At 39.7% G+C, this 24,885-nt stretch overlaps 1 protein-coding gene across 1 annotated transcript in view; it reads right to left on the minus strand.

Annotated features, from left to right (window-relative positions):
- The window catches only part of LOC150076046 (guanine nucleotide-binding protein G(q) subunit alpha-like), a 55,146-nt gene extending 38,779 nt beyond the window's left edge, over positions 1-16,367 (minus strand). Inside the window, exon 1 of the mRNA XM_090387592.1 lies at positions 16,171-16,367. Coding sequence (XP_090243718.1) covers positions 16,171-16,288 — 118 coding nt within the window. The 5' untranslated portion in view covers positions 16,289-16,367. The remainder of the gene's footprint in view (positions 1-16,170) is intronic.
- Positions 16,368-24,885: the final 8,518 nt, after the last annotated feature.

The raw sequence follows: 24,885 nt of genomic DNA on the forward strand, positions 1-24,885 counted from the left end.
GAAGTCAGGGTAATCCCCAATAGAAATATATGATCTTGAATAGAAATCAGAGTGTCATCGAAGATAAGCATAGGAGCAGAAGAATGCGTTTTGCGAACTATAAGACAGGACTGAGTTTTAGAGGGATTGAAATCAACTTTAAGTTCCGGTCAACCCTTCCCTATCTCTTCCATCATTGATGATTGATGATTTTTGAGGTTATGATGAATGTCGCGGCGAGATCCAATATTCCTTACATTTCGAGGGTACAGCTCTAAAACGGTGTTCGTAGGCCGTCCGCTAGATAGTACACCGGACCAAACCAATTGATAACTCTCTAGGAGGCTTCCGGATCAGCTAGTGTATAATCTTGCTACCTCTACTCTGCCAGATAGTGACTGGAGGGAGTCTGAGTAGTGTGTATCCTTACATTTCGAGGGTACAGCTCTAAAACGGTGTTCGTAGGCCGTCCGCTAGATAGTACACCGGACCAAACCTATTGATAACTCTCTAGAAGGCTTCCGGATCAGCTAGTGTATAATCTTGCTACCTGTACTCTGCCAGATAGTGAGTGGAGGGAGTCTGAGTAGTGTGTATGCGGGGAGCATTGTCGAGGCCACGTTATGTCAAGGATCTGGGTATATTCTTACTACATGTACGCCATATCCAAAAATTTCATTACTTCATACAGCATGTCCCACCCACTTTTTCTTACTATTGATTTCACCATGAATTGTCAAAATAATAGAGCAAGCTTATCTGCGAAAAGATCTAAACCACCCAAGGACTTCCTAATTCATTTCACAAATATACGTGGTCTCAATTCCAATCTCAACGATGTCCATTTCCACTTGCAGTCTTCCAAACCCCATGTACTTTTTCTGACTGAATCTCAGTTATCAGTTGATTCAACTACTGCTCATCTCAGATATCCGAAATTATTTGCTGTATGATTCCTTTCGCCTCAAAGGTGGTACTTGTGCATATGTCCGTTCTGATATTCCCTGTCAGAGACTTGGAAATTTGGAATCTCCTCTCTTTGATCTTCTCTGGCTTAAAATCTCTCTACCTCATTGTGTCAAATTCATCTGTTGTCTCTACCGTTCTCCCAACTCCACTAATCACTTGGAGCTCTTTGACTTCCTCTCTTTGCAACTTGACTTTCTCCAGTCCAACTTTCCTAACAGTGAGGTAATTTTCCTTGGTGATTTTAACGTTCACAACTCCAGCTGGCTTCCGTTTTCTAGTTACACCGACCCAGCAGGTCGAGATGCTGAGGCTTTTGCAATTACTAATGACCTAGCACAGATTGTTCATTTACCTACAAGAATACTGGGCAATCCTAATCATACAGCCAATACGCTTGATCTTTTTCTCACAAACAACCCTTCTAAGTACAAGGTAGAAGTGAGAGGTCCTTTAGGCACTTCAGATCACAACTTGGTGATTGTCTCTTCTCCAATGGAACCTTTATCTCATGGCTATTCCGAACCTCGTATTGTTTGGCATTACAAGAATGCAAAATGGGATGACCTGCGAGACTTCTTTTCTTCTTTTCCTTGGTCTGATAACTGTTTCAAAACTTCTGATGTCAACGTTTGCTCAGATCGTGTCAGTGAAATTATTCTTGCAGGAATGGAATCCTTTATCCCACACTCCACTTTAAAATCTCGTCCTTTATCTAAACCTTGGTTCTCCAACAAATGTGCTAAGGCTGTCCAAGAGAAGAATGTTGCATCTCGTAACTGGCTTGTTTCTAATTCTTCTGTTTCATTTTCTGCCTACACCAAAGCTCGCAACTATTGTAAAGCAGTTATTAATCAGTCCAAACTAGAGTTTGAACAGGCTAAGAGTAGAAAACTTGCTTCTTGCCCTAATGGTAGCCGAGCATTCTGGTCTCTTGCCAAAGCTATTGGCCGCAACTTTTGCCCATCTCTGCTCCCACCTCTGTCCAAACCAGATGGTTCTGTTGTCACTTCAGCCAAGGATAAAGCTGACCTGCTAGCATCCCATTTTTCTTCCGGCTCATGTATTAATGATCTTGGTAAAACACCTCCCACCATTCCTAACACGCTCCATTCAATGCCTTCTGTGGTCTTCCGTCAAAAGGATATCAGAAGGATTTTGATGAATCTTGATGCTAAGAAAGCTCCAGGTCCTGACGGTATTTCTCCACTTGTTCTCAAAACCTGTGCTCCTGAACTTACTCCTATTCTTTGCCGCCTTTTTTCACTTTCTTATTCCAAATGTGTTTTTCCTTCTGCTTGGAAATTTGCTCATATCCAGCCAGTTCCTAAAAAGGGTGACAAATCCCTCCCATCCAATTATCGTCCCATTGCAATTACTTCTACTCTTTCTGAAGTAATGGAGAAATCAATTAACCGGCAACTCTTAAACTACCTAGAAACCTTCCGTCTGGTCAACGATCGCCAGTATGGATTCCGTCAGTGTCGATCCACTGGTGATATTCTGGCTTATGTTACCCATTTATGGACTAATTCAATGGAAAGGTTCGGTAAAACACAAGTAGTCGCTCTTGACATCTCAAAGGCTTTTGATCGTGTTTGGCATAAAGGTCTTCTAAACAAGTTTCCATCTTATGATTTGCTAACTGTTTTTAGTAATAGTTTATCCAGTTTTCTCTCTGATCGCTCACTGAGGGTGATGGTAGATGGCTCTCTGTCTTCTAACTTCTCCACTAATGCCGGTGTCCCCCAAGGTTCAGTTCTTTCCCCCACTCTTTTCCTTTGGTATATCAATGACCTTCTTCCATTGACTGGAAATCCTATCTATAGTTTTGCCGATGATAGCACATTGCATTCAACTTTCCATTTTGAGAAACCTTGTCCTGCTCAATCAGCTTCAAATTCTTGAAAATCTGCTGCCAATTCCTTAAATGCCGATCTTCAGGTAATTCTCCAGTGGGGCAAAAACAACTTAGTTGATTTCAACCCTTCTAAAACTCAATCTTGTCTTATATCTTGCAAAAAGGATTCTTCTGCTCCTATGCTTATCTTTAGTGACACTCCGATTTCTAGGCAAAATGATATATCTCTTTTGGGGATTACCCTGACTTCTAATCTCTCTTGGCACAAGCACATTACAAATATTTCTTCCTCTGCATCTAAAAAACTTGGTTTTCTTTTTCGCTCTCGGTTTTACTTTTCTTCCAAACAGCTGCTCACTCTGTATAAATCGCAAATCCGCCCTGCCATGGAATATTGTTCCCACATCTGGGGTGGTGCCCCCAAAACCTCTCTCAGGCTTCTTGATTCCATTCAGAAGAGGGCAGTTAGGTTAATTAATGATTCATCTCTAACAGAGTCTCTCCACTCGCTTTCTCATAGACTTACTGTTTCTGCTGCATGCCTCTTCTACAGATACTTCCATGGGCACTGTTCTTCTGAATTGGCTTCTATAATTCCCGCTCTCTCTTTCAAAACTGTCCGAACACGTGCCGCCACCAGCGAACATCCATTTACTGTCCAGCTTCAAACCCACAGAACCAACTTTTCATCTTCCTCATTTATTCATTCAACTGCCGTTTTCTGGAACAACCTTCCTTCATACGTATTTCCTGAAAATTACAATCTACAGAAGTTCAAGTCCAATGTCAACAAATATCTTCTTTCGTCTTTTCAACCTCCAACCCAAGCACGGCACTAAGTACTATAGGTTCCAATACCTCTCGTGTTTGGGGTTCTCATAAAAAAAAAAAAAAAACTAAGTTATCTTTGCCCCACTGGAGAATTACCTTGAGATGAGCATTGAAGGAATTGGTAGTGGATATTCGAGAAGTTGAAGCTGTTTATGAATGGTAAGGTTTCTCAAACTTGAAGGTGGAAGGCAATCTGCTATCATCAGCAAAACTATGAAGAGGATTTCCAGTCAATGGAAGAAGGTCATTAATATTATTATTATTATTTTTTTGTCCTCGCCTTTTTCCCATTATATATATGAGATCAGCGTTTTTTACTGTTTTGGCATGAAATTTTTACGGCCGGATGCCCTTCCTGACGCCAACCCTCATACTTTGTCTGGGCTGGGGATATGCGGTGGTCATTCCCTGACCTTACGCATCCTCCATATTTGGTGGTCACAAGTTCGAACCCCAGTCAATCAGGAAGCGTGTGCTACGCACTGCTGCTCCTGCCCACCTGACTACGGAGGCGCCTGAAGAAGGTCATTAATATACAAGAAGAAAAGAGCGGGAGATAGAATAGGACTGAACCGTGGGAAACATCTGCATTAGTGTACAAGTTAGAAGACAGACAGGCAGCCATCTACCATCACGCGCAGCGAGCGGCCACAGAGAAAACTAGATAGCCAATTACAAAAAAAAAAAACAGTTAGCGAACCATAAGATAGAAGTTTATTTAGAAGACCTTTATGCCAAACACGATCAAAAGCCTTGAATCAACTGCTTGAATTTCACCAAATTTGTCCATAGATGGGTAACATAAGCCAGTATATCAGTGGATCGACTCTGGCGGAATCCATGCTGGCGATCATCAATCAGATGGAATGTTTCTAGATAGTTTAAGAGTTGGCGGTTAATTCGTTTCTCCCTCACTTTAGAAAGAATAGAAGTGAGTGCAATGGGACGGTAGTTGGATGAGATAGGTTTGTCACCCTTTTTAGGAACTGGCTGGATATGAGCAAATTTCCAAGCAGAAGGGAAAATACGGCTGGAATAATAAAATGTAAAAAAGGCGACACAGAACAAGAGTAAGCTCAGGAGCACGGTTTTTGAGAACAAGTTTAGAAAATGTCTGAAAATGTGCAACCAGTAATGCACGAGGTGTATCACTGAACAGTTTGCCCTATTGCTGGACGAAAAAAATAGTCTCGGGAAGAGGCCTCGTGCGATCAGCCAACCAAAACGAATTCTGGGCGAAATGAAAAATAGCCCATGAAAGCTCCTCTCATCCATGATGTGAAGTATGCTTCAAATTCAGGGGCGGACTTTGGCCCAGGCAGACTGGGCAACTGCCTAAGGCCCGTAAGACGGTTTTATTATACAGGTTTTATTATACAGTCACAGAGTACAGTTCATTATTTTATTTTAAATAAATTTATAATGTTTCATGCCGATCAATCAAGGCATCTTTGCACGCTGCGCTGTCTGGTGAATCATCGTATACACGCGCCAGGCGCGGTATACACGATGATTCACCAGATAGCCCTAGTCACATATTGATTAGGTAGATTTATTTACTTAATTAATGCCTCTGTTGTACGTTGGTATGAACTATTTGATTTAAGTTGGCAACTTCACATGTTCAAATGTATTTTTATATTTAGTAATAGAAGACCTTTTTAAACCCATTCAACTGTGTCCTCCATTACAATTTCTGAAAGGTGGCAACCCTAGGTGGGGCCTAAAATGAAAAATCGGGTCTAAGATCAGATTTTTCCTTAGTCCACCGCTGTTCAAATTGGGTTGACAACCAATCCATTTTCACAAGAACAAACGCTATCCACTCGCTGCTCCCGAGAGCAATTTTCGATAATAAAGGGGTCTTTAATTTCATAAACTCGTTTGGATAATGAAGTGCAGAGCATAATCAAGTTTTTCTTTTTCTTTTTTTTTAATGGGTTGAGGAGTTGACATTTATACTTCCAAAGGCTTTCATCAAAAGTAATTTTACTTTTCGTATCGGACACCGTTGCCAAGTTATAAATATTCTAGATTAAGGTAATCTAATCTCCTCTGTTCTACTCATCAAATAATGCTTCTACCATTCAATTTACAGAGCCGTATACAGCATTAAGTTAAACTAAAATGTAAATTGTGTTGAAGGGTATTAAATTTTAAAATAGAATTAAATTTTTTTTATTAAACATTTTATAAAAGCTGAAAACACACATCAACAAATTCCAAACATTTTTGATCTTTCCCGTTGTGATTATCCTAATGAAGTCAGCATTGTAGAACATATATACAGGGTACAGTCACATTATTATGACCACCTACCTAGTATCCAGAATATGTGCGTTTCGCAGCATGCACTGCAGGCAGCCACTGTGGGAGGAACTCAATAACTCCGCAGAAGGTTGCTACGGGTATCTGTGACCATGCAGACTGAGTGCACCACGGAGTTCCTGTACGTTCATTGGTTGAGGATCCATCCGTCTGATGTGTCGATCGAGGTGGTCCCATAGATTTTCAATTGGGTTAAGATCCGAGGAATTTGGTGGCCAAGGGAGTAGCTTTAATTGTTCGTCGTTCTCCTCAAACCACTCACGGACAATTCTGGGGACATGGCATGGCGCACTGTCTTGCTGATAGATACCATCGCCCCCAGGGAACACGGTCAACATGTACGGGTGTACCTGATGATCTGCGACGATCGATAGGTAACCATATGTGTTCAGGGTGCCCTCCAGAGGTATCAGCGGACCCAAACCATGCCATGAAAACATTCTCCAGACCACACACCCGGCACCTAACAGGCTGGACGAACAATGAGCACAACAAACTACATAGTACATATCCCACACACTTTTAAATCTCTGGCTTGTCAGATACAGAGAACATACGCGGAGATGGGAGCAATCCCAGGTGCCGTCAGACCCCGAACATACCTAATACCTAATACCACACACCCAGTACAACACTACATTTATACAAAATTCACACACTTTTAAATCTCTGGCCTTCCCAGTGAACTGGTGCACCTACAATGAAAGCAACGTGGAGATGGGGGAAACCCCTGGTGCCGCTAGACATCAATATACTTTACACTACACACCCAGGGTCTGAGCTGGATATCATCATTCTTTTTCCTTGTGCTTCCCTTCTATGTCTGCGTGGGTAGCACAGTGGTATCGTCACCGCCGTCCCCACACCGGGTGGAAAAGGCCCGGGTTCGAATCTCATCGATGACGTGAGAAACTTTAATGGGCTTTTTTCATTCCGTGGCTCAGTTAGTCAGTCTCAGTCGTAGATAGCAAAGTTTTTTTTCCAAGAAACTGGAGTTTTTTCGTCCAGCAAAACAGGCAAATCGACCAGGGAACACACGCAATTTACAGACATATTACATAAACGGGTATAAGTAAGAAATTACGGGTGGCCCTAATATAATAATTTGAATTTGATTCCCTTCTACCTCTCTCTTTCTCAGGGTAATTCAGAAAAATTTTTTTTTGTTGGTACAGCATAAGCCTCAGGCTTCCTTGCACCTTATGGCTAATAATAATAATAATAATAACGCCGCCCCCACCAGCCTACCTTCTACCAACAATCGTGTTCGGGTGTCTGTTCTCGGAGTCTGCGTGTGTAGCACAGTGGTGTCGTCACCGTCCTCTCCACAACGGATGGAAAAAGCCCGAGTTCGAATTCCACCGATGACGCGAAGAACTTTAGTGGGCTTTTTTTCACTGGTTAGTCGCTGAGCTATGTACGTTTGGTCTTAGACGTACATAGCAAGGTTTTTCCCTCAGAAACTGGGGTTTTTTCTGCAAAACAGACAAATCGACCATCGAACACACGCAATTAACAGACATAAGACACACAGCACGGCAGATGAATTTAATTATTCGGGTGGCCTAAAAATAATAGTTTTTTTTTTTTTTTTTTTGTGGCTGATGCTCTATAAGCTTGCTTTCTTGTATCATGCGTCATTACTAACGCTAATGCTATCAGATTGAAGAAATAGTCGACATCTACATGTCCGACCCTCTGACAGTACAACAGCAAGAAATATGCCAGGCAAACAACACTTCAATAATGCTGTAGAAGACCAATTTACCACCGATGAACTGCAGCAGGCTCTTACCAAAATGAAGGAGAGGAAATGCCCCGGACCAGACCTCATTGAACCCAAAATCCTTAAAAAGACCGCCCAAATCAAAATCTAGTTTCTACTCGACCTCTTCAATAAGTGCTTGTCCCATGGATCTTTCCCAGAAGAATGGAAAAACGCCAATGTAAAACTGATCATAAAAAATCCGTCTAAACTGTCCAACAACCAGAGTAATATCGACCCATTGCCCTTTAATCCATGGTCAGTAAACTGTTTGAACGTCTACTCTTAGTACGGCTCCAAGACCATTACACAAAGCTGGGCTCCAGTACAACTTTCGACCTGGGCGTTGCACAGAAGATGCACTGCAAAAGATCATCTCTGCAGTCTCAACTTCTACCTTCAAATACTACCTACTAATAGCAATAGATTTCGCAGGAGCCTTCGACAGACTCTGGTGGGCAAGTATTCTTCGCAGACTTAGGCAAGCAAATATTCCATTAAATTTATACAAATGCATCGAAAACTACTTATCAAATAGGAAAATTACAATCTCCTCAACGTACCGAAGAATCACCAGGTCTATCTACAGAGGTTGCCCCCAGGGTTCAGTCCTTGGTCCTTTTCTGTGGAACATTGTCCTGGATGAGCTCCTTGGACTGGACCTAGGTCCTGTAGCTATACAAGCCTTTGCTGATGATGTGACCATCTCGATTGAGGCTGACAGCAAAGCTTCTCTGGAAGCCAGAGGAAACCAGGCACTTCAAATCCTTCAGAACTGGGCAGCCCTACACAAGCTAAGACGCTCACCCCAAAAGAGACAATCCATTCTCCTGAAGGGATCACTGCAGCCTACTAGAAACCCCACTATCAAACTTTAAGGCCAAACCATCAAGCTAGTTTCTACGTTAAAACTACTGGGAATAGTACTTGACCCTAAGCTCACTTTCTCTCCGCATCTTGCACACCTCCATGCGAAAGTGAGAAACTACACTGCTCTCATTGCACGGGTGAGTCGTCGTGATTGGGGATTGATTCGACGCACCCTTAAGGTTCTGTACAAATCAATCTTCCTTCCCTTCATAAGGTATGGATCTGAGGTCTGGTTTTGCAGGGCAACTCTTTACAACAACAAACATAAACTGGGAACCATCCAGCTCACCATCCTTCTTACTATTACAACGGCATGCTGCACAGTTAGCAACCCAGCCCTTCAGGTTCTTGCGGGCGTCCTTCCGCTTGATCTGGAGGTTATTCGAAGGGGCCTCCACTACTGTCTATCCAGGGGTATACTAGCAACTATCCTTGGACACTCCATCAATAACCTGAATGAAATCAGGCAGGAAAAGAAACAAATTGCCATCCTACTACTTCAGACTTGGCAGGACATATGGACTGCTATCGACAAGGGTTCAATCACCAAGAAATTTATACCTTATGTGAATGCCGTATTTCCCAAGTCTCCAAACTGGTTCTCTCCTGATCTTTATACCACCTATCTCATTACAGGACATGGATCAATAAACCATAAACTAACATCCATGGAAATCATTGACAACCCCTACTGTGCATGTGGTGAAATAGAAGACAGGAACCATCTAGTACAGTGGTTTTCAACCGGGGTTCTGCAACTACATCCTTGGGGTGCCGTGTAATAATAATAATAATAAATGTAAAAATAATAATAACTTAAAGTTATTATTATTTTTTTGAAATTTATATATTTAATACATTATAAAAAAAGGGTACAATATAAAAGGTACGGTACGTTATCCATTATGCCGTATCTTTTTAATTTTGTGGTGATCTATAATTGATCTTTATTTTGTACCTCTGTATAAAGAATAAAATTATTATATAGGTATATATTAAAAGGTCGAAAACCACTGTGTTAGGTATTTCTTTTGGCCTAGGGGTGCCGTGAAAAAATTACTGGGACAGTAAGGGCGCCGTGAACCGAGAAAGGTTGGGAACCTCTGATCTAGTATATACCTGTCAACACTATGAAGACCTCCGCAGCATCCTGTTTACTCGTATACAAGATAACCCTCAAGGAAATGAACACTTATTCATCACAGAAGAAAACTACTACTATGAGTTTACCAAGTTTGCACAAGCCGGAGCACCCTATTGCCAACACAAAATAGGAACAACCTAAACATCTGATCCTTACCTAACTGGCCAACCGATCTTAACCTGGATAGGATCAACTGGCGTTCGGGCCACCTGATTCCTCAGTGGCAACTTACATGCAGCTCTCTTGCTGTGTCTTATTTATCGTCCTTTCCGGGTTCCCCTTTCACCTGATGGCGCTTATTGCTCCATTGATAACCTGGAGGATGCCTTTGTCTACATCCTCCATATTTCTAGCTATACCCTCCTTTCTTGCGTACACTCTGTACTAACCGGACTCTACCTTTTTTTTTTTTTTTTTTTTGTCTCCGTCCAGGAAGCTCTGGCGACCCTGGCGGAGACAAACCAGAGAATAATGGGCAGCCTGGCTACCTCCTAGTGGTGTGTGCGGGTAACGTGGAGTCCCCCAGAGGCCCTGCAGCCAAATGCCAGGACACACAGCAGAACCTAACGCAATATGTCATATACAACACACAACACTTTTCTGGCATTTACAGTAGTATTGTATTCCTTCACAGCGAACATATGGCGCAGATGTGGGAAACCACAGGTGGCGCCTGACCACACTAGGCACACTATGTCCGCCATTTTCTTAATTTTTTTTTTTTTTTTTTTTTGTAAATTTTGCAACATGTAGAAAACTGAAAAGCCATTATGGCTATTTAGGCAGAACTGTATTGCTTAATCTGATTTATTCTCATGCATAGCCATAAAATGAGCCATAACATAAAATGATATTACTGTAGTAGGCTATAGTAATCTACGAATTAGGCGAAGTTTACAACACGATGACTGACGCGCGCTCGATGACTTTATGATATGAACTCTCCCAATTCGCTTAATGCAAGTTTCTCAAACTTTATATGTGGGGCGGGGGGACTGTGTTTTCCGGTTTTTTTTAGGACTAAAAATATAAAAGCATATAAAATAATAAAAAACGCGAATAAAGTTTTGAATTATTTAAACTTATAATAATAAGTGATTTTTTATGTATACGGTTCGTAGATTTTAAATAACTATCCCAACTATAAAACATAATGTTCTTTAACATGTTTCACATTGTCAGGAACAAAAGAAGGCAATTTTATCTTCAAATCTGATTCCGCATTCAATCTACAAATTAGTATTTCTATACTTGCTTTTGGAGGAAACCAAACACCAAAAGATCGCGTAGTTGTAACTCCCCCCCCCCCCCGTTATTTATTATTGTTAATTACTGCCTCGTCGAAATCACGTTTCTGAAACAAATATTATTATTTATTATTATTAGCCATATAGTGCAAGGAAGCCTGAGGCTTATGCTTCACCAGCCAAAAAAAAAAAAAAAAAATCAAGTTACTGAGAGAGAGACAGAAAGGAATCACCAAGAAAGAGAAGAATAGTGATATCCAGCTCAGGACCCTAGGTGTGCCAAGCCCATACTCACCAGATGTAAGCCCCTGGGGTTATCACAATGCAATGAGCAGCAATAATATATTGAAATTTTTAATTTAATATTAAAAATGTTAAGTATTAATTTTAAATATTAACGATTTTGTAAAGAGCGCTGGAAAAAATCGGGATACCTCTGAACACAGTTTATTGACAAATGTGTAATTTGAATTAATTTAAGGATGGATTAGAAAAATTTTTAGAAGGGGTTATACAGATTTTTTTTTTTTTTTTTTTTTGGCTGATGATAAGCTTGCTTCTTACTTCGTTTGTTACTGCTAATACAAACACTAAGACGTCGCATATAAGTGCAGACAAGAAGCATTCACATGTAAGTGTAAGCGAGTGGAATTCGCATTACATCATCAAATCATGTAACAGTCATCATACGATGAGATATAAGCTCTGCACTGTAACCGGTAGTTTACCTCTTTTTTATTTTAACATGCCTCTCAATATTTTAGATATGAAAGATGTAAAAAATTATAAAAGTTGCACAATCAAATTTAAATTATAGATTACTCTGAATTAAGTTTCAATTTAATTCCATTATATTTTAGATTAGTATCTCTTACCATAACTACCCCATCCAATGAGAAACCGGAAATTGCGGCAACTGAAACCGGAAGCTGCCAATAACTGAAACTGATAGCTCTTCGGTTTTTTCGAGATCACATGGCGATCCTGCACATCCTGATTATAATGGGTGCCACTGAGACGAATAGAGTATGCGCATGGCAGCTCCAAATTAAGTTTCTCCAAATTACTCTGAATTAAGTTTCAATTTAATTCCATTATATTTTAGATTAGTATCTCTTACCATAACTACCCCATCCAATGAGAAACCGGAAATTGCGGCAACTGAAACCGGAAGCTGCCAATAACTGAAACTGATAGCTCTTCGGTTTTTTTCGAGATCACATGGCGATCCTGCACATCCTGATTATAATGGGTGCCACTGAGACGAATAGAGTATGCGCATGGCAGCTCCAAATAGTCAAAGCTCTTTATAGCGACCCTCTTTTTAAAGTCCCAAACGTTGTAACGTCCTATGTGGTTGGTACCGGCCAATTTCTCATTAACCTAATGCTATTTTATGAACAATATATATAACGACCTTCCGATATATATATATATATATTTTTTTTTTCATAAAAATAGCATTAGGACAAATATATATAACGCCCTTCCGATATAACGGCCGTTATTTCATATTCCAGGAATCGACTGTAGCAAGTTTTTGTCGAATCCTGGAAAAAATATCCAATTTTCTTGTTATTATTTAAGTAGGTAAAACTGCAGGTCGTGGGTACAAGTCCACATTTCGACTATTGGTTACATCTAATATTAAATAGTGAAAAAATCGCAAAATTTGATACCGTGATGCGGAAATCAATACAAACTACTGTTTCACTGCAATAGACGTTGGTGCTTATGGACGCGATGGTGAATCGAACATTTTTAAAAATTCAAATTTTGGAAGACACTGTCCTCCTAGTAACCTAATGGTTACTTCTAATATTAAATAGTTAAAAAATATCGCAAAATTTGATACTACTTTCCCCGCCCAGAAAAAAAAAAAAAAAAAAGTTCCCGAGTAACCCTGAGAGAGAGAGTCAAAAGTAGAAGGGAATCACCAAGAAAGAGAAGAATGATGCCTAAGGGCGTTTATCCCCCCCACTTGACGCTGTTTTAAATTGCGAACTCGTTTACCGATTTTTTTAAAAAGCGAGATAGGGGGAAAAACACCCTACCTCAGCTAAGCAGCCCCCTCCTCAACGACACAAAACAATCTGAAAGAAAATGCCCTCACATTAATCACCCAATCACAAAATTCGACCGTGCAATCAATCCGTTCTACGACAACGCACACTGCACGGAGACAAGTGTTACCCAAATAATGGAGCTTAGCCTTTAAGTATTATTATTAAGTAAGTATATTAAGATTATTAAATACTTAAACGTTTGGTTATAATTTGTATGATTTTTGGCAAATTTTAATCTGTGATTTTAATACAATTAAACTGTGATTATTGTCAGTAAAGTGTGTTAAGTATTATCAGTGCGGATTACCCATTAAGGCAATGAGGCACGTGCCTAGGGGCCCCAGGCTATGGGGTAGTCCCCAAGCCAAGACATTTTCCTATAGTGTTCTAAAATAGATTAATGTTTCAGTAAACATCATAAAAATCTTGATCAATTTAAGCGAAAATTTCTTCTTCTTCTTCTTTGGTCCTTAGCTGGCAGCTGGGGGAGGCGGTTGGCCACGCAACCAGTATGCTGCTGTAGGTGCCGCAGGGTTTCGGACTTGCTCTGTGATGTTCTTCCATACCTTACGATCCATGGCTTCAGTCCTGGCCTGGTTAAGGTCGAGACGTCGGCTCTTCAAGTCATCTTCCACTTGCTTGGCCCACGTTTTCCTAGGCGCGGTCCGTTGGATGCTCCATTGGATGGGTCGTTGTCTCCAAAGGAATGTGGATGGTATTCTGTTCGTGCCCATTCTACATACGTGGCCAAACCATCTGAGACTTCGCTTCTGGATTTGGTCGGCAATGGTTGGTTGCTGTTGGCATCTGGCGCGGATGGTATCATTAGTGATGCGGTCGCGAAGAGAGATGCCCAAGATCTGCCGCAGGCATCGCATTTGGAATACCTCAAGTTTGTTCAAATCTAACTTGAAACAAATCCATGTTTCCGATCCGTAAAGAAGAATGGGCAGGATCAAAGTCCGGAAGAGTCGGATTTTAGTCTTTGTGGAAATGTTGGTCCTCTTCCACAGACACCATTTGAGCGAGGCGAACGCAGTGACCGCCTGTCCAATTCTGCTGTGGATTTCCATGGTGGATGCAACTTTCTTCTCCTGGACCAGCGACCCAAGGTATTTAAAGTCCTGCACTTGCTCAATCTGGACGCCTTCGAGATAGATGGTGGCTTGCGACCCATCTGTTGTCAGGGCCTTTGTCTTACCAGCATTGATCTTCAAGCGAAAATTTAAGCAAAAAATTCAAAAAAAAATTGGCTAAGATTTAGTACTCGGTGCACCCTCTCTACACTCGCCGACACGGCAGTGATTAACGGGTGCTGACTCCGCCCAGTGTCACGTGTTCTGCTGAACATACGGAAACATCTGGCACGCGTGCCACGCCGTGCGTGTCACCCGTGTATGAATTTCGCTGTTAGAAATGTCACGTGGTGTTAATACTTGATTAGCATATTATTTAATTTTATCGATGCGTAATTATAAAATAAAAAAAGAAAAGTTGTTTGGTTTTGGAAAAGGCTGAATAATACGTATATCGGGGGTTTGGGGGCAGAGGCCTCCACAGAAACGGGGGGTCTGGGGGCTCTGCCCCCCAGAAAAAAAAAATCCCCCTATTTGCGTATTCGATTGTTAGTGACTTACTCTTAGGTTTCCCTTGGTTGAGACGGGTGTCTGTTGTATTGGGTGATTTTTTTTAGTTCGAAAATGTTGGGTTGTTTTGAAAATATAATTCGATTGATGAGGTGAGTGGTTTTCTGTCGTTTTAGCATTTCTATTGGGCATCAGTAATTTTCAGTGTTGCCCATGGTGTTAATTTTTTTTTCAGTGTTGCACATGGTGTTAATTTTTTTTTTTAGATTTAGATCAGTGATTATTAGATTGCTTGTGATTAATTTTTTGCTTTGCCTTCTTGCTCTTCAACTGATGATTTATTCCTGCAAAATATTAGTGCGAAAGTGTTGGATCGTTTAGAAAACATAATTCGAATGATAAGGTGCGTGATTTCTGTCCTTTTAGCATTTCTGTTGACGGGCATCAGCAATTTTCAGTGTTGCACGTGGTGTTAATTTTTGTTACAAATAATACTAATTACTTGTTTTTTCATGTTCGGGCAGAAAGGCAGGGGATCGGGATCCCCGTCTAGTAATGTACGCGCGAGAAGAATCAAGGGTTGCAGGTGTGCAAATTTTTATTTTTAATAATTGTTCATTTGCCGTTCCTTTTCTTTCGCGAAAATTACCTTTCCCCCTTTTCTTTTTTTCTTTTCGGTTCTATCCGACATATTCAAATGTCACGTGATATTTTGTGATCCACGAAAACCGTATTTTTGTAACTTGAACTTTTGAAATTATTGGATTTATCCTGTTTTCAGCCGCCGTATTTGTTGATGTGCCACCCGCGTGTCACCTAGTACCGTTTGCCGAGGAGAATAGCGGGAACGCAGTGAGTGGGCGGAGTTACAATCCGTCAATCACTGCTTTCCCCCCTCTTCTCCTCGCCGCCATTTTGAAGGGTGCACCATCAACTAAATATTAACCAAAAAATTTCATTTATTTGCCACCTAACTTTTATTTATTTTTTATTCTTTTTTTTTATTATTATTTTTTGGGGGACCCCCAAATATAATTTGCCTAGGGGTCCCAACTATCCTTAATCCGCCACTGAGTATTATAATAATAATTAGAAAATGGGATATTTTTACCTGTTATTGCTTTTGTCACAAGGAGTCGACTGAAATCGCATACAGGTTCAGTCACAGGTTAGAGCTTGGAATGCTGGGACTATAAAGAATATATACTAATATTATAGGATTACATGGAATCTCAAAAAAAAAAAATAATGATAATTAAGCTTACATTTTACACCCTTTTTTATTTTTTTTGGTTACCAGACCTCCATGTCGATCCAAAAAATGCAAGACCAGAAGCATCGTTAAACTTGCCTTAACCTGACACCGTATACCAGCAACGAAACTTCACCTATCACTGATTATTTGTATGCGTATGTTTTCATACAAAAACTTAAAAACTATTAGAATTGAGATTTTTTTTTTTTTTTCCATTGAGCAGTTCGTTTACTCAAATTTCTCTTAGTGTTCACATTATTTGCAATACTTACCTAGCAAAAGAAGTTTTAATTCCCGTCTTGCGTCATGTTTATCTCTGCGCAACTGCTTTTCTATTTCCTGGTTTATTCTCTTCTGCTCTTTCGCTTCTTCGCTCAACAGACATGACATCTCGAACAATTACCTTTAAATATTGGAATTCAATTTTTTCCAAAAATAAACACGCTTTAGACGTCGTTTAAAGCCAATATAAAATATTCTTTTAAGCAATGCCTTAAACTTCTTAAAAAATGTATAAGCAAACGTCCTATGCTTCTTATTAATGCAAAAAGTTTACAAAAAATATAGAAATAACACTACGAGCTTGGACAAAGAACTACAATAGTTATAGGCATTAATCTATTTTCGTGCGCAATACAAACATTTTTATGTTTTGTCCTCCTCCCATCCAGTATGCAGCAACAAGGGAAATAATTCGATACACCAAGAAAGAGATGCATCAACACTAATTTAATAAAAGCTTAAGGCCTGTACGGGTACCGTATTTGTCTCTTCCATAAAGTAATCCAATTGTAAGCTAAAAGAAAGTACTGTACAGGTGAAGCTGACTATATAAATCTACGAATTCTGCGCAGCGTTTAAAAATATGTACAGAATTTGTTTATTTAGAAAATTTAATAATGGATATTACAATTTAATTAATATCTGTTTGTAATATAATTTCTATGGTGAATATTATTTCTATTATTAAATCGCCTCTGTTACTTCTATTATAAATGCATTGGCCTGCAATGGGATTGGCGATTTACATATAAGCTAACCAAGCTACAACTTAGGACTCACATTAAACGGAGCCTTGCTCCATCTTGATTTTAAAAAATCCTTTTTTAATGTTGTCACAGTTGAACCGTAAACATCATACAAAATTATCATCACACAGAAAAACGAAAGAATATGTGCAAAGAACAATTTTTGTGATATACATATATATGATTTATAGATTATAATTTTAAATTATGTTATTTATTTAACATAAATTTAGTAAAAATGTAATTTGCCTGTTTATAATACATATTACATGCCTATCGAAGCCTGTGTAATTGTACAGCCCATTTAATTTATTATTATTTTGCAGAGTGCGGAAAAGCCTCACATATGCTATAGCTTAAGGCCCTAACAAGTTAAAAGGAACATAATGCATAAATTTGGCGCCTATGTTGTCATTTTTTGAATTCCGGATCCTTATTCGATCCCCTTTTAAGTATAGGAAAGATATACATTTTTCCAATTGACTTGAACTACATCTGAATGTAAGGATGCTTCCATTATTATAATTTGGAGTTTTTTCACTTATAAATTCATTTAATGCTGAATAATTGTTTACTGAATCAACAGTCTTGAAAAGCAAATTATTGTATGAATTTATGTGCAAAAAATCGCTTCAACTTATCAATCATATCTGTTTTGGATCAGCAATACTGAACCGGCTGTCATCCCCCACCAATGGTCGGATTTAATAATTTCCAAACACCTTTTTTTTTTTTTTTTTTTGTATTGCATTTTTCCTGTGGTGATCTAGTATGCCATTCGTATGCGATTTAGCCTGGAGTACACGGGTTGAAGGAGAGCATTAGCACCAGCATTAGAAGAGGCATACGGTGCAAGAAAGCAAGCTTATACAGCATCAGCCAAAAAAAAAAAAAAAAAACCCTCCCATTTCACACCTCCATTCGTTCCAAATGCCTGTCCAGCTCAGCCTTAAATTTATTTAGGCTATTAGCTTCCACAACAAAAGATGGAAGCCTGTTCCACCAATTAACTACCCCGCTGGTTAAAGGCAAATTTCTGCACATCTCTTCTACAACTATCTTTCCTTAATTTGAAACTGTGCCCCCTCAGGTTCTTAGTCTGAGCAAGAGGAAGAATCCCATCAGCATTCAGCTTGCTCAACCCATTCAAGGCCTTATACACCTCGATCAGATCACCTCGCAGGTGCCTAGTCTCCAGGCGCTGCAATTTGCTTAAGCCTTTCTTGATAAGAGCACCCCTTTTTTCCCCTCACCAATCTTGTTGCCCTTCTTTGTACTCATTCTACAACTCTACATCCTTCTTAAAATGAGGCCTCCAGACCTGTACACAGTACTCTAGGTGTGGCTTGGCCATTGCCTTGTATAACGGGATAATCACCTCCCTGTTCTTGCTAGCAAAATTCATGTATATCATTGACAAGACTCCATGACCTGCCCTGGCAGTCCATCTGCACTGCTCAGCGAACTTCATATTTGACCGCACAATTAAGGAGAGGAGGAGGAAGTAAACCGATATCATAACTAAACTCACTTCCTTGTATAATTTTTTTTGATAATTATTAGTATTTCGATATAATATTATTATTAAAATATGTGACATGGATTTGTGGTTGAAAAAAGGAACTTTAAAACGAGAAGCAAAGTACTTCTAGTAGTGCAACTGTGGTCGATGAAAACGAACACAATATTGTTACACTTCAAAGTGAGAATGAACAATTGCAGCCTTTCGTTCCCCATAAATCCGAAGTGAAAAAACAGGAACCAACTAATAAAAGACCAAAACGAAAGTATGATCACAGTTATTTGAATTTCGGCTTTACATGCGTTGGAAATAAAGATGCTCCTGATGCACAATGCGTTATACGTAATAAAATATTAGCAACACTTCCTTGGCTCTCGCTAAACTTGTGTTTCGTAAGTGTTCCGTGAATATGTTGTGAGATGAAAAGTGTTCTGTGACTAAAAAAAGTTTGGGTAACGCTGACTTAGACTATGTGCATAGTCTTCAGCCTATAAAAAAAAAAAAAAAAAGAAAAAAAAGAATTTTCCAAAATCCGGAATGCCAAAGTTCTACTGTCTTATTAAAAGAAAGTCACAACGTGATTCTTTTTTAAAAGGAAGATCCTGTCTTCCGTGATTTTTTTAAAAGAAAGATCTTGCCTCACCATATTTTAAAAAATATGATGAGATAGGATCTTCCTTTCAAAAAAATAACGATGAGATTTTCCTTCCAGGATCTTCCTTTTAAAAAAAGAATCACGAATATGGTGACAGGATGGGAAAAACGATGGAGTCACTGGTTAAAGAAGAATTGCAGGATTATCTAGCCAAGACTGCAGTAATAATTCAGACACAGCATGAGTTTGTTAAAGGTGTCCAATGGACCTTTTTGTGAGCTCTCTTGAGAACTTGTTTCAACAGCATCTTTGCAAACTATCGCAGACTAATTACCTTTGGATCTGTACCTTAGGTTGTTATTTGTTATTTTGGAGCATTAGCAACTAAGGCCATATTGCTCCGGGATATGCGGTGGTTATTCCCTGACCTTTCCGCATCCTCTGTATTTGGTGGTGACGGGCTCGAACCCTGGTCTAATCAAGAAGCGTGTGCTACGCACTGCTGCTCCTTCCCACCTGGCTATGGAGGCGCCAGTGAACCTTAGGTACAAAGGCTTTGTTTACTATATTCGTAAAGGATATCCTCTAACTTTTTCCGATTTGACCTATGATCCCACTGCCGATCCAAAGACTGAAAAAGTAAAATGTTGGACTGTGCTTCATAAAAGATTGCAAGTGTGATGATATTCCTTGACCAAAGGAGCAGTGACCAAATGTTTTATACCTGATATTAAATTCACTACCTCAAAAAGTAATCAGCTTTGGTTCTATCTAAGCCTTGTTACATCATACAGTCTACCTGGCCACAGTTCTTTGAATGCTCGTCTTCTTCAATTCAACTTAGCTATGTCAGATACCTATTTTTGCAGCGCCTCTGAAGAATAGTCATGTCTTATTCTTTTGTCCAGTTTACCAAGATTTAAGACAAACATTATCTAATACAGTACATAATTTTTCAAATCAAAATGCCTTCTCAGCGATATAGGAATTTGCTACACAGGTTTTTAACACACGACGTGGATTACTGAGCTGACTTCTGTACTCAACTAAATTATTCTTACTACCCTCACATTTGGCCCTAGAACAAGTTATCAGCGAACAACCCTACGCTCTGTTAAAATTACAACCGTTGCTCAAGAAACAGTGATCATCTCATTCTCAAATCTGGTCCTAGCCACTGAAATTCCAGGAAAGTAGGTGGCAAGACTCGCCAGAGTACTCTAGATTCAGTGGTGTACCCGGTCAGCCTCCCCGTGGCACGGTGTGGTAACGTCGGGTCCCACTAGGGGCTCGGCGGCTAATAGACCGGAGGAACAAAGGGCACAACACAATATACAGCACATGACCCCAAATACTTCAAATCTCTGGCCCGATACAATGTATACCCGCGGAGATGGGAGAAATCCCAGGAGCCGTTAGACACTAACATACCTTACCTTACCCTCACGTGTTGATGTTCAGCTTTATTTACTCGGACTTCATTATTTTCCTTGGACAGTGTTAACGTTATCTCTCTTTTTTTTTTTTTTTTTTTGTTTTTTTCCTTAATTATTTTATTTCTTTAATAATAATTATTATTTTAACACCTAATATAATTTAATTTAATATTATTATTTTTATTTATTTATTTTCTTTTTGAAACTTAAAAAGTATTTTGTCCATTTAAATATTTTTATTCTAAAACTGTTAATTATGATAGTCCCTTTAAGTACAAGTTATTTTATTTATTATTATTTTATTATTTTTTTTTTATGTCAACCCCTTCGGGGGCAGGATTCACTGTTCTCCAGTTCATTAGAGACGGGATTTTCACCTGCTTATACCCAGATTTGGGCTTTCTGGGTATGGGAACTGCTGGCGTCCACTGGTATTGCTATTTCACCAGTGGATGCGGGATTCTTTGTGGTCTTCGCCACCGTACGTAATTATAGACACTGCTTCACCCATATGACTTGCGCTTCTTCCTATGGGTGCTGGTAATATTACATTTAGTTTAGTACGTGTATATTTGGGCCCGCCTCCTCATGGCGTAGTCAGGTACTGGGAAGCAGCCTTCCTGGTAGCTAAGCGGCCAGAAATAACTGAACAGCACACAAACACACTACGTAAACATAGCACTACACTCATTTCTGGCCATTGTACAGAGTTTTGTATATCATGGCAGAGATGAACTAACGTTAAGGGACCGCCTTACAAGTTAGCAAGTATATTTCACAAGTTAGCATTAGTAGAGGCATACGATGCAAGAAAGCAAGCTTATGCAGCATCAGCCAAAAAAAAAAAAACAACTCCCATTTCATCCCTCCATTCGTTACAAATGCCCATGCAGCTCAGCCTTAAATTTATTTAGGCTATTAGCTTCCACAACGCCATCTAATGGCGCAGTTGTGGGAGACCACAGATGGTGCTTTCCCTTAAACACTATGTCGCCAGCAGATACCGTGCGGAACAAACACTACACATCTTTTCATAGTATTAATGATTAATGTATTTAAATATTTATGCCATTGAATTACTGTTTTGCTTTCCTCCTCTCCCTGTCCTCTAAAACTTTGGTTTGCTCTTTTCTTCCATTCCCTAGATCCTAGAAAATGTACTGCATACGCACCCTCTTTCTTTTCTTCTCAAGCATTTCAAAGGTTTCTGGAAATGCCATAGCAATCAAACAATATGGCTTCTCAAACCACGTGGTAGCACAGTAGGTAAAATAAAAATTGAACCTTTAATTGTTTAGTAAGTATAAACAGTAGCATTAGTATATGGTGCAAGGAAGATTTGGCTAGTGCTTCAAAATCACAGGGCTTTGAAGCACTAGCCAAAATGAATAAAATAAACTACCTCACCTGGGTACCCATCCACTTTACCTTTGAATTTCCCCAAGAAGTTAGGTTCAGCCACTTGTAAAGGAAACGTATTCCAGTAATTAGCAAATAGCTGGGTAATAATAATGGAGGCATGTGATGCAAGGAAGCAAGCGTATGAGCTTATGTAGCATCAGTCAAAAAAAAAAAAAAAAAAAACAATTTCACACATCCATTCCCTCTAAAAGTTTGTCCAGTTCCTCCTTGAATTTAAGCTATCAACTTCCACAACGACAGATGGAAATCTGTTCCACCAATTGCTTCATCTATTCTACAACTGTCTTTCCTCAATTTGAATTTATGCCCCCTCAAGTTCATAATCTGAGCAAGTGAAAAAATCCCATCAGAATTCAGCATACTCAACCCATTCAAGACCTTATACACCTCAATCAGATCAGCTCACAAGTGCCTAGTCTCCAGCCACTGCAATTTGCAGAACTTAAGCCTTTCTTGGTAAGAGGACCCCTTCATTCCCCTCACCAATCTTGTTGCCCTTCTTATCTGTACATGCTCAAGTAACTGTACATCCTTCCTAAAATGAGACTGCCAGACCTGTATGCAGTACTCAAAGCGTAGTCTGAGCATTGCCTTATACAAAGGGATAATCACCTCCTTTTCCCTACTAGCAAAATTCCTGTATATTATTGACAATACCCCATGATCTGCTCTGGCAGCCTGTCTACATTGCTCAGAAAACTTCATATCTGACTGCACAATTACTCCAAGGGCCTTTTCATTCTCTACTACCCTGAGTGTAGTACCACACAGTTGATACATTACTCTGGGGTTACTTCTACCCATATGTAGTACTTTGCATTTGTCAATGTTAAACTTCAGTTGCCACTTCTCAGTTCATCTGCCCAAGTTTCTAGATCTTGTTGCAGTAGCACACTGCCATTACTGTCATTAACAATCCTGCCAACCTTTGTATCATCTGCAAACTTCCACATTAAGCCTGATATACCTTCATCAATATCATTGATAAATATACAAAATGTACAAAACAACAGTAGACCCAACACCAAACTCTGGGGGACTTCACTAATAATAGTCCACGAAGAGCAGCATCCATTGATTACCACTCTCTGTCTTCTCCCACTCAACCACTCTTTTATCGATTGTAGCAACTTACCCTTAATACCGTACTGCTCCAATTTGTACAGTAGTCTTCCATGTGCAAAGTGTCAAAAACTTTCCTGAAATCCAAGTATATGATATCAAAATTATTTTTTGCATCCAGTTCCTTTCTAACCACATTACAGTATCCAATCAAATTTGTCAGACAAGACTTTCCCTTAACAAACCCAAGCTGTGTCTGAATTATTACTGCAATCTTATGTAGACGATTTTGCAATACATCTTTAACCAGTGACTTAATTATCTTCCCCGGAACAGAAGTTAAACTAACTGGTCTGTAATTACTCGTGTCAACTTTAGATTCCCCTTTGTGAATTGGGGATACATTTGCACATCTCCAGTCCATGGGGACTTTCCTTGAGTCCAAGGACGCTCTCATAAAAGGCTACTTTTTACAATTTCTACCTAAACCTCTTCCCCTATAATTTGAATTTATTGCCCCTAATCCATATGCCACTGCATATGGAGCTCAAATGGAGGAGGCAAATCTTGAAACTGAAGATATCCAATGCCTGCAGTGGCCAGCACGATCATCAGACTTAAATCCGATTGAACGTGTGTGGGTCATCCTTAGGCATCGCATTGCACACCAACAACCAACTCCTTGGTCACTTGGTGAGCTAAGGTCTGCGCTGGTGGAAGAATGGGATTTGTTGCCACAGAATCTTATAGACACCCTTACATGGAGCATGGTTCACTGCTGTCAGGACTGTTTAGCAGTTGGAGGGAATCATATGCTGTACTGATGCCATGTGATCATATTTTCAAGCGTATCTAATTCTATAATGTGACCTTTTTCGTAATTCTTATACAGCCCTTATAAATGTCCCTTATATCTGTCTGAAGTTTCTGGTTGTCTCCTCATTTCATCGTTATTCTATGTACACCACTATACCAAATTTTGTTCCACTTCATCGTAAGCTACATGACTTACACCACGTTTTCTACGTGTTCTGTTAATTTTGTCGAGCAGTGTAGATTAAATGCTTAAGCTTTTGGAGTTTTTGGGAAAGAAATGCAAGAGGGTTAAGGATTATAATATTACCAGCCATTGCAGGAAAATTCAGCAATTTGCAGAGAGACATGAAAGGACAGGCTGTACGTGTCGACTGGAAGTCAGGTATATCTATAATACGTCTTATCAAAGTTTATGCATTCAACACTACTAATGTTTAGGTATCCAACTGAACGAACTCTGGTGTTCAGTAGCACACTGCCCTTTAAGTTGGGTGCCCTCTGGATTGTCCTTGGTGGGACTGGAACTGAATGTCTGATCCTGTCATGGACAAAACGGGAACAGAAAATTCTACATATGGCATAGCAGTTCTTTGCCATTACGTTATATCTGTTTGAGCCATGACTTAATTGATGCCTGATGGACACAACCTGATAAAATGTATGCAACTTGGACACAAAGGATATTAAGTATGTGCATTGACTGCATTTATGTGCCAAATATCGTGGCTAGAAAAGCCACTTGCGTTAGACATGTCAACATTGTTGCCTCCCATCACTGACACAAACTAGTTGCGAGGAGTATCTACTGTTTCTCACAATTCACAAGGGGAAGGATACCTGCCATTTAAATCTGCTCCCCTGCAGGAGGATGTGAGCTCCATTGAGCATGAGCTACAAGCTATGGTACAGTTCAGCTGCTGGACCTGGGAAATATTGAATAACTTTAAACGGAAGAAAACGGAGCTTTTTTACAGCTGGGAAGAATAAGGGGTATTAAGAAGAATAAGGGGATCAAATGCTCGTTAAAATACTATCATAAGAATGTTGGGCTGCAGGCACTGCAAAATGAAATAAGGACGCACCTAGAATCAAGCAGAACTGAGCGC

This window comes from Mastigoproctus giganteus, chromosome 13 (assembly GCF_048544385.1).
Source record: "Mastigoproctus giganteus isolate SK-2022 chromosome 13, ASM4854438v1, whole genome shotgun sequence".
NCBI lineage: Eukaryota > Metazoa > Arthropoda > Arachnida > Uropygi > Thelyphonidae > Mastigoproctus > Mastigoproctus giganteus.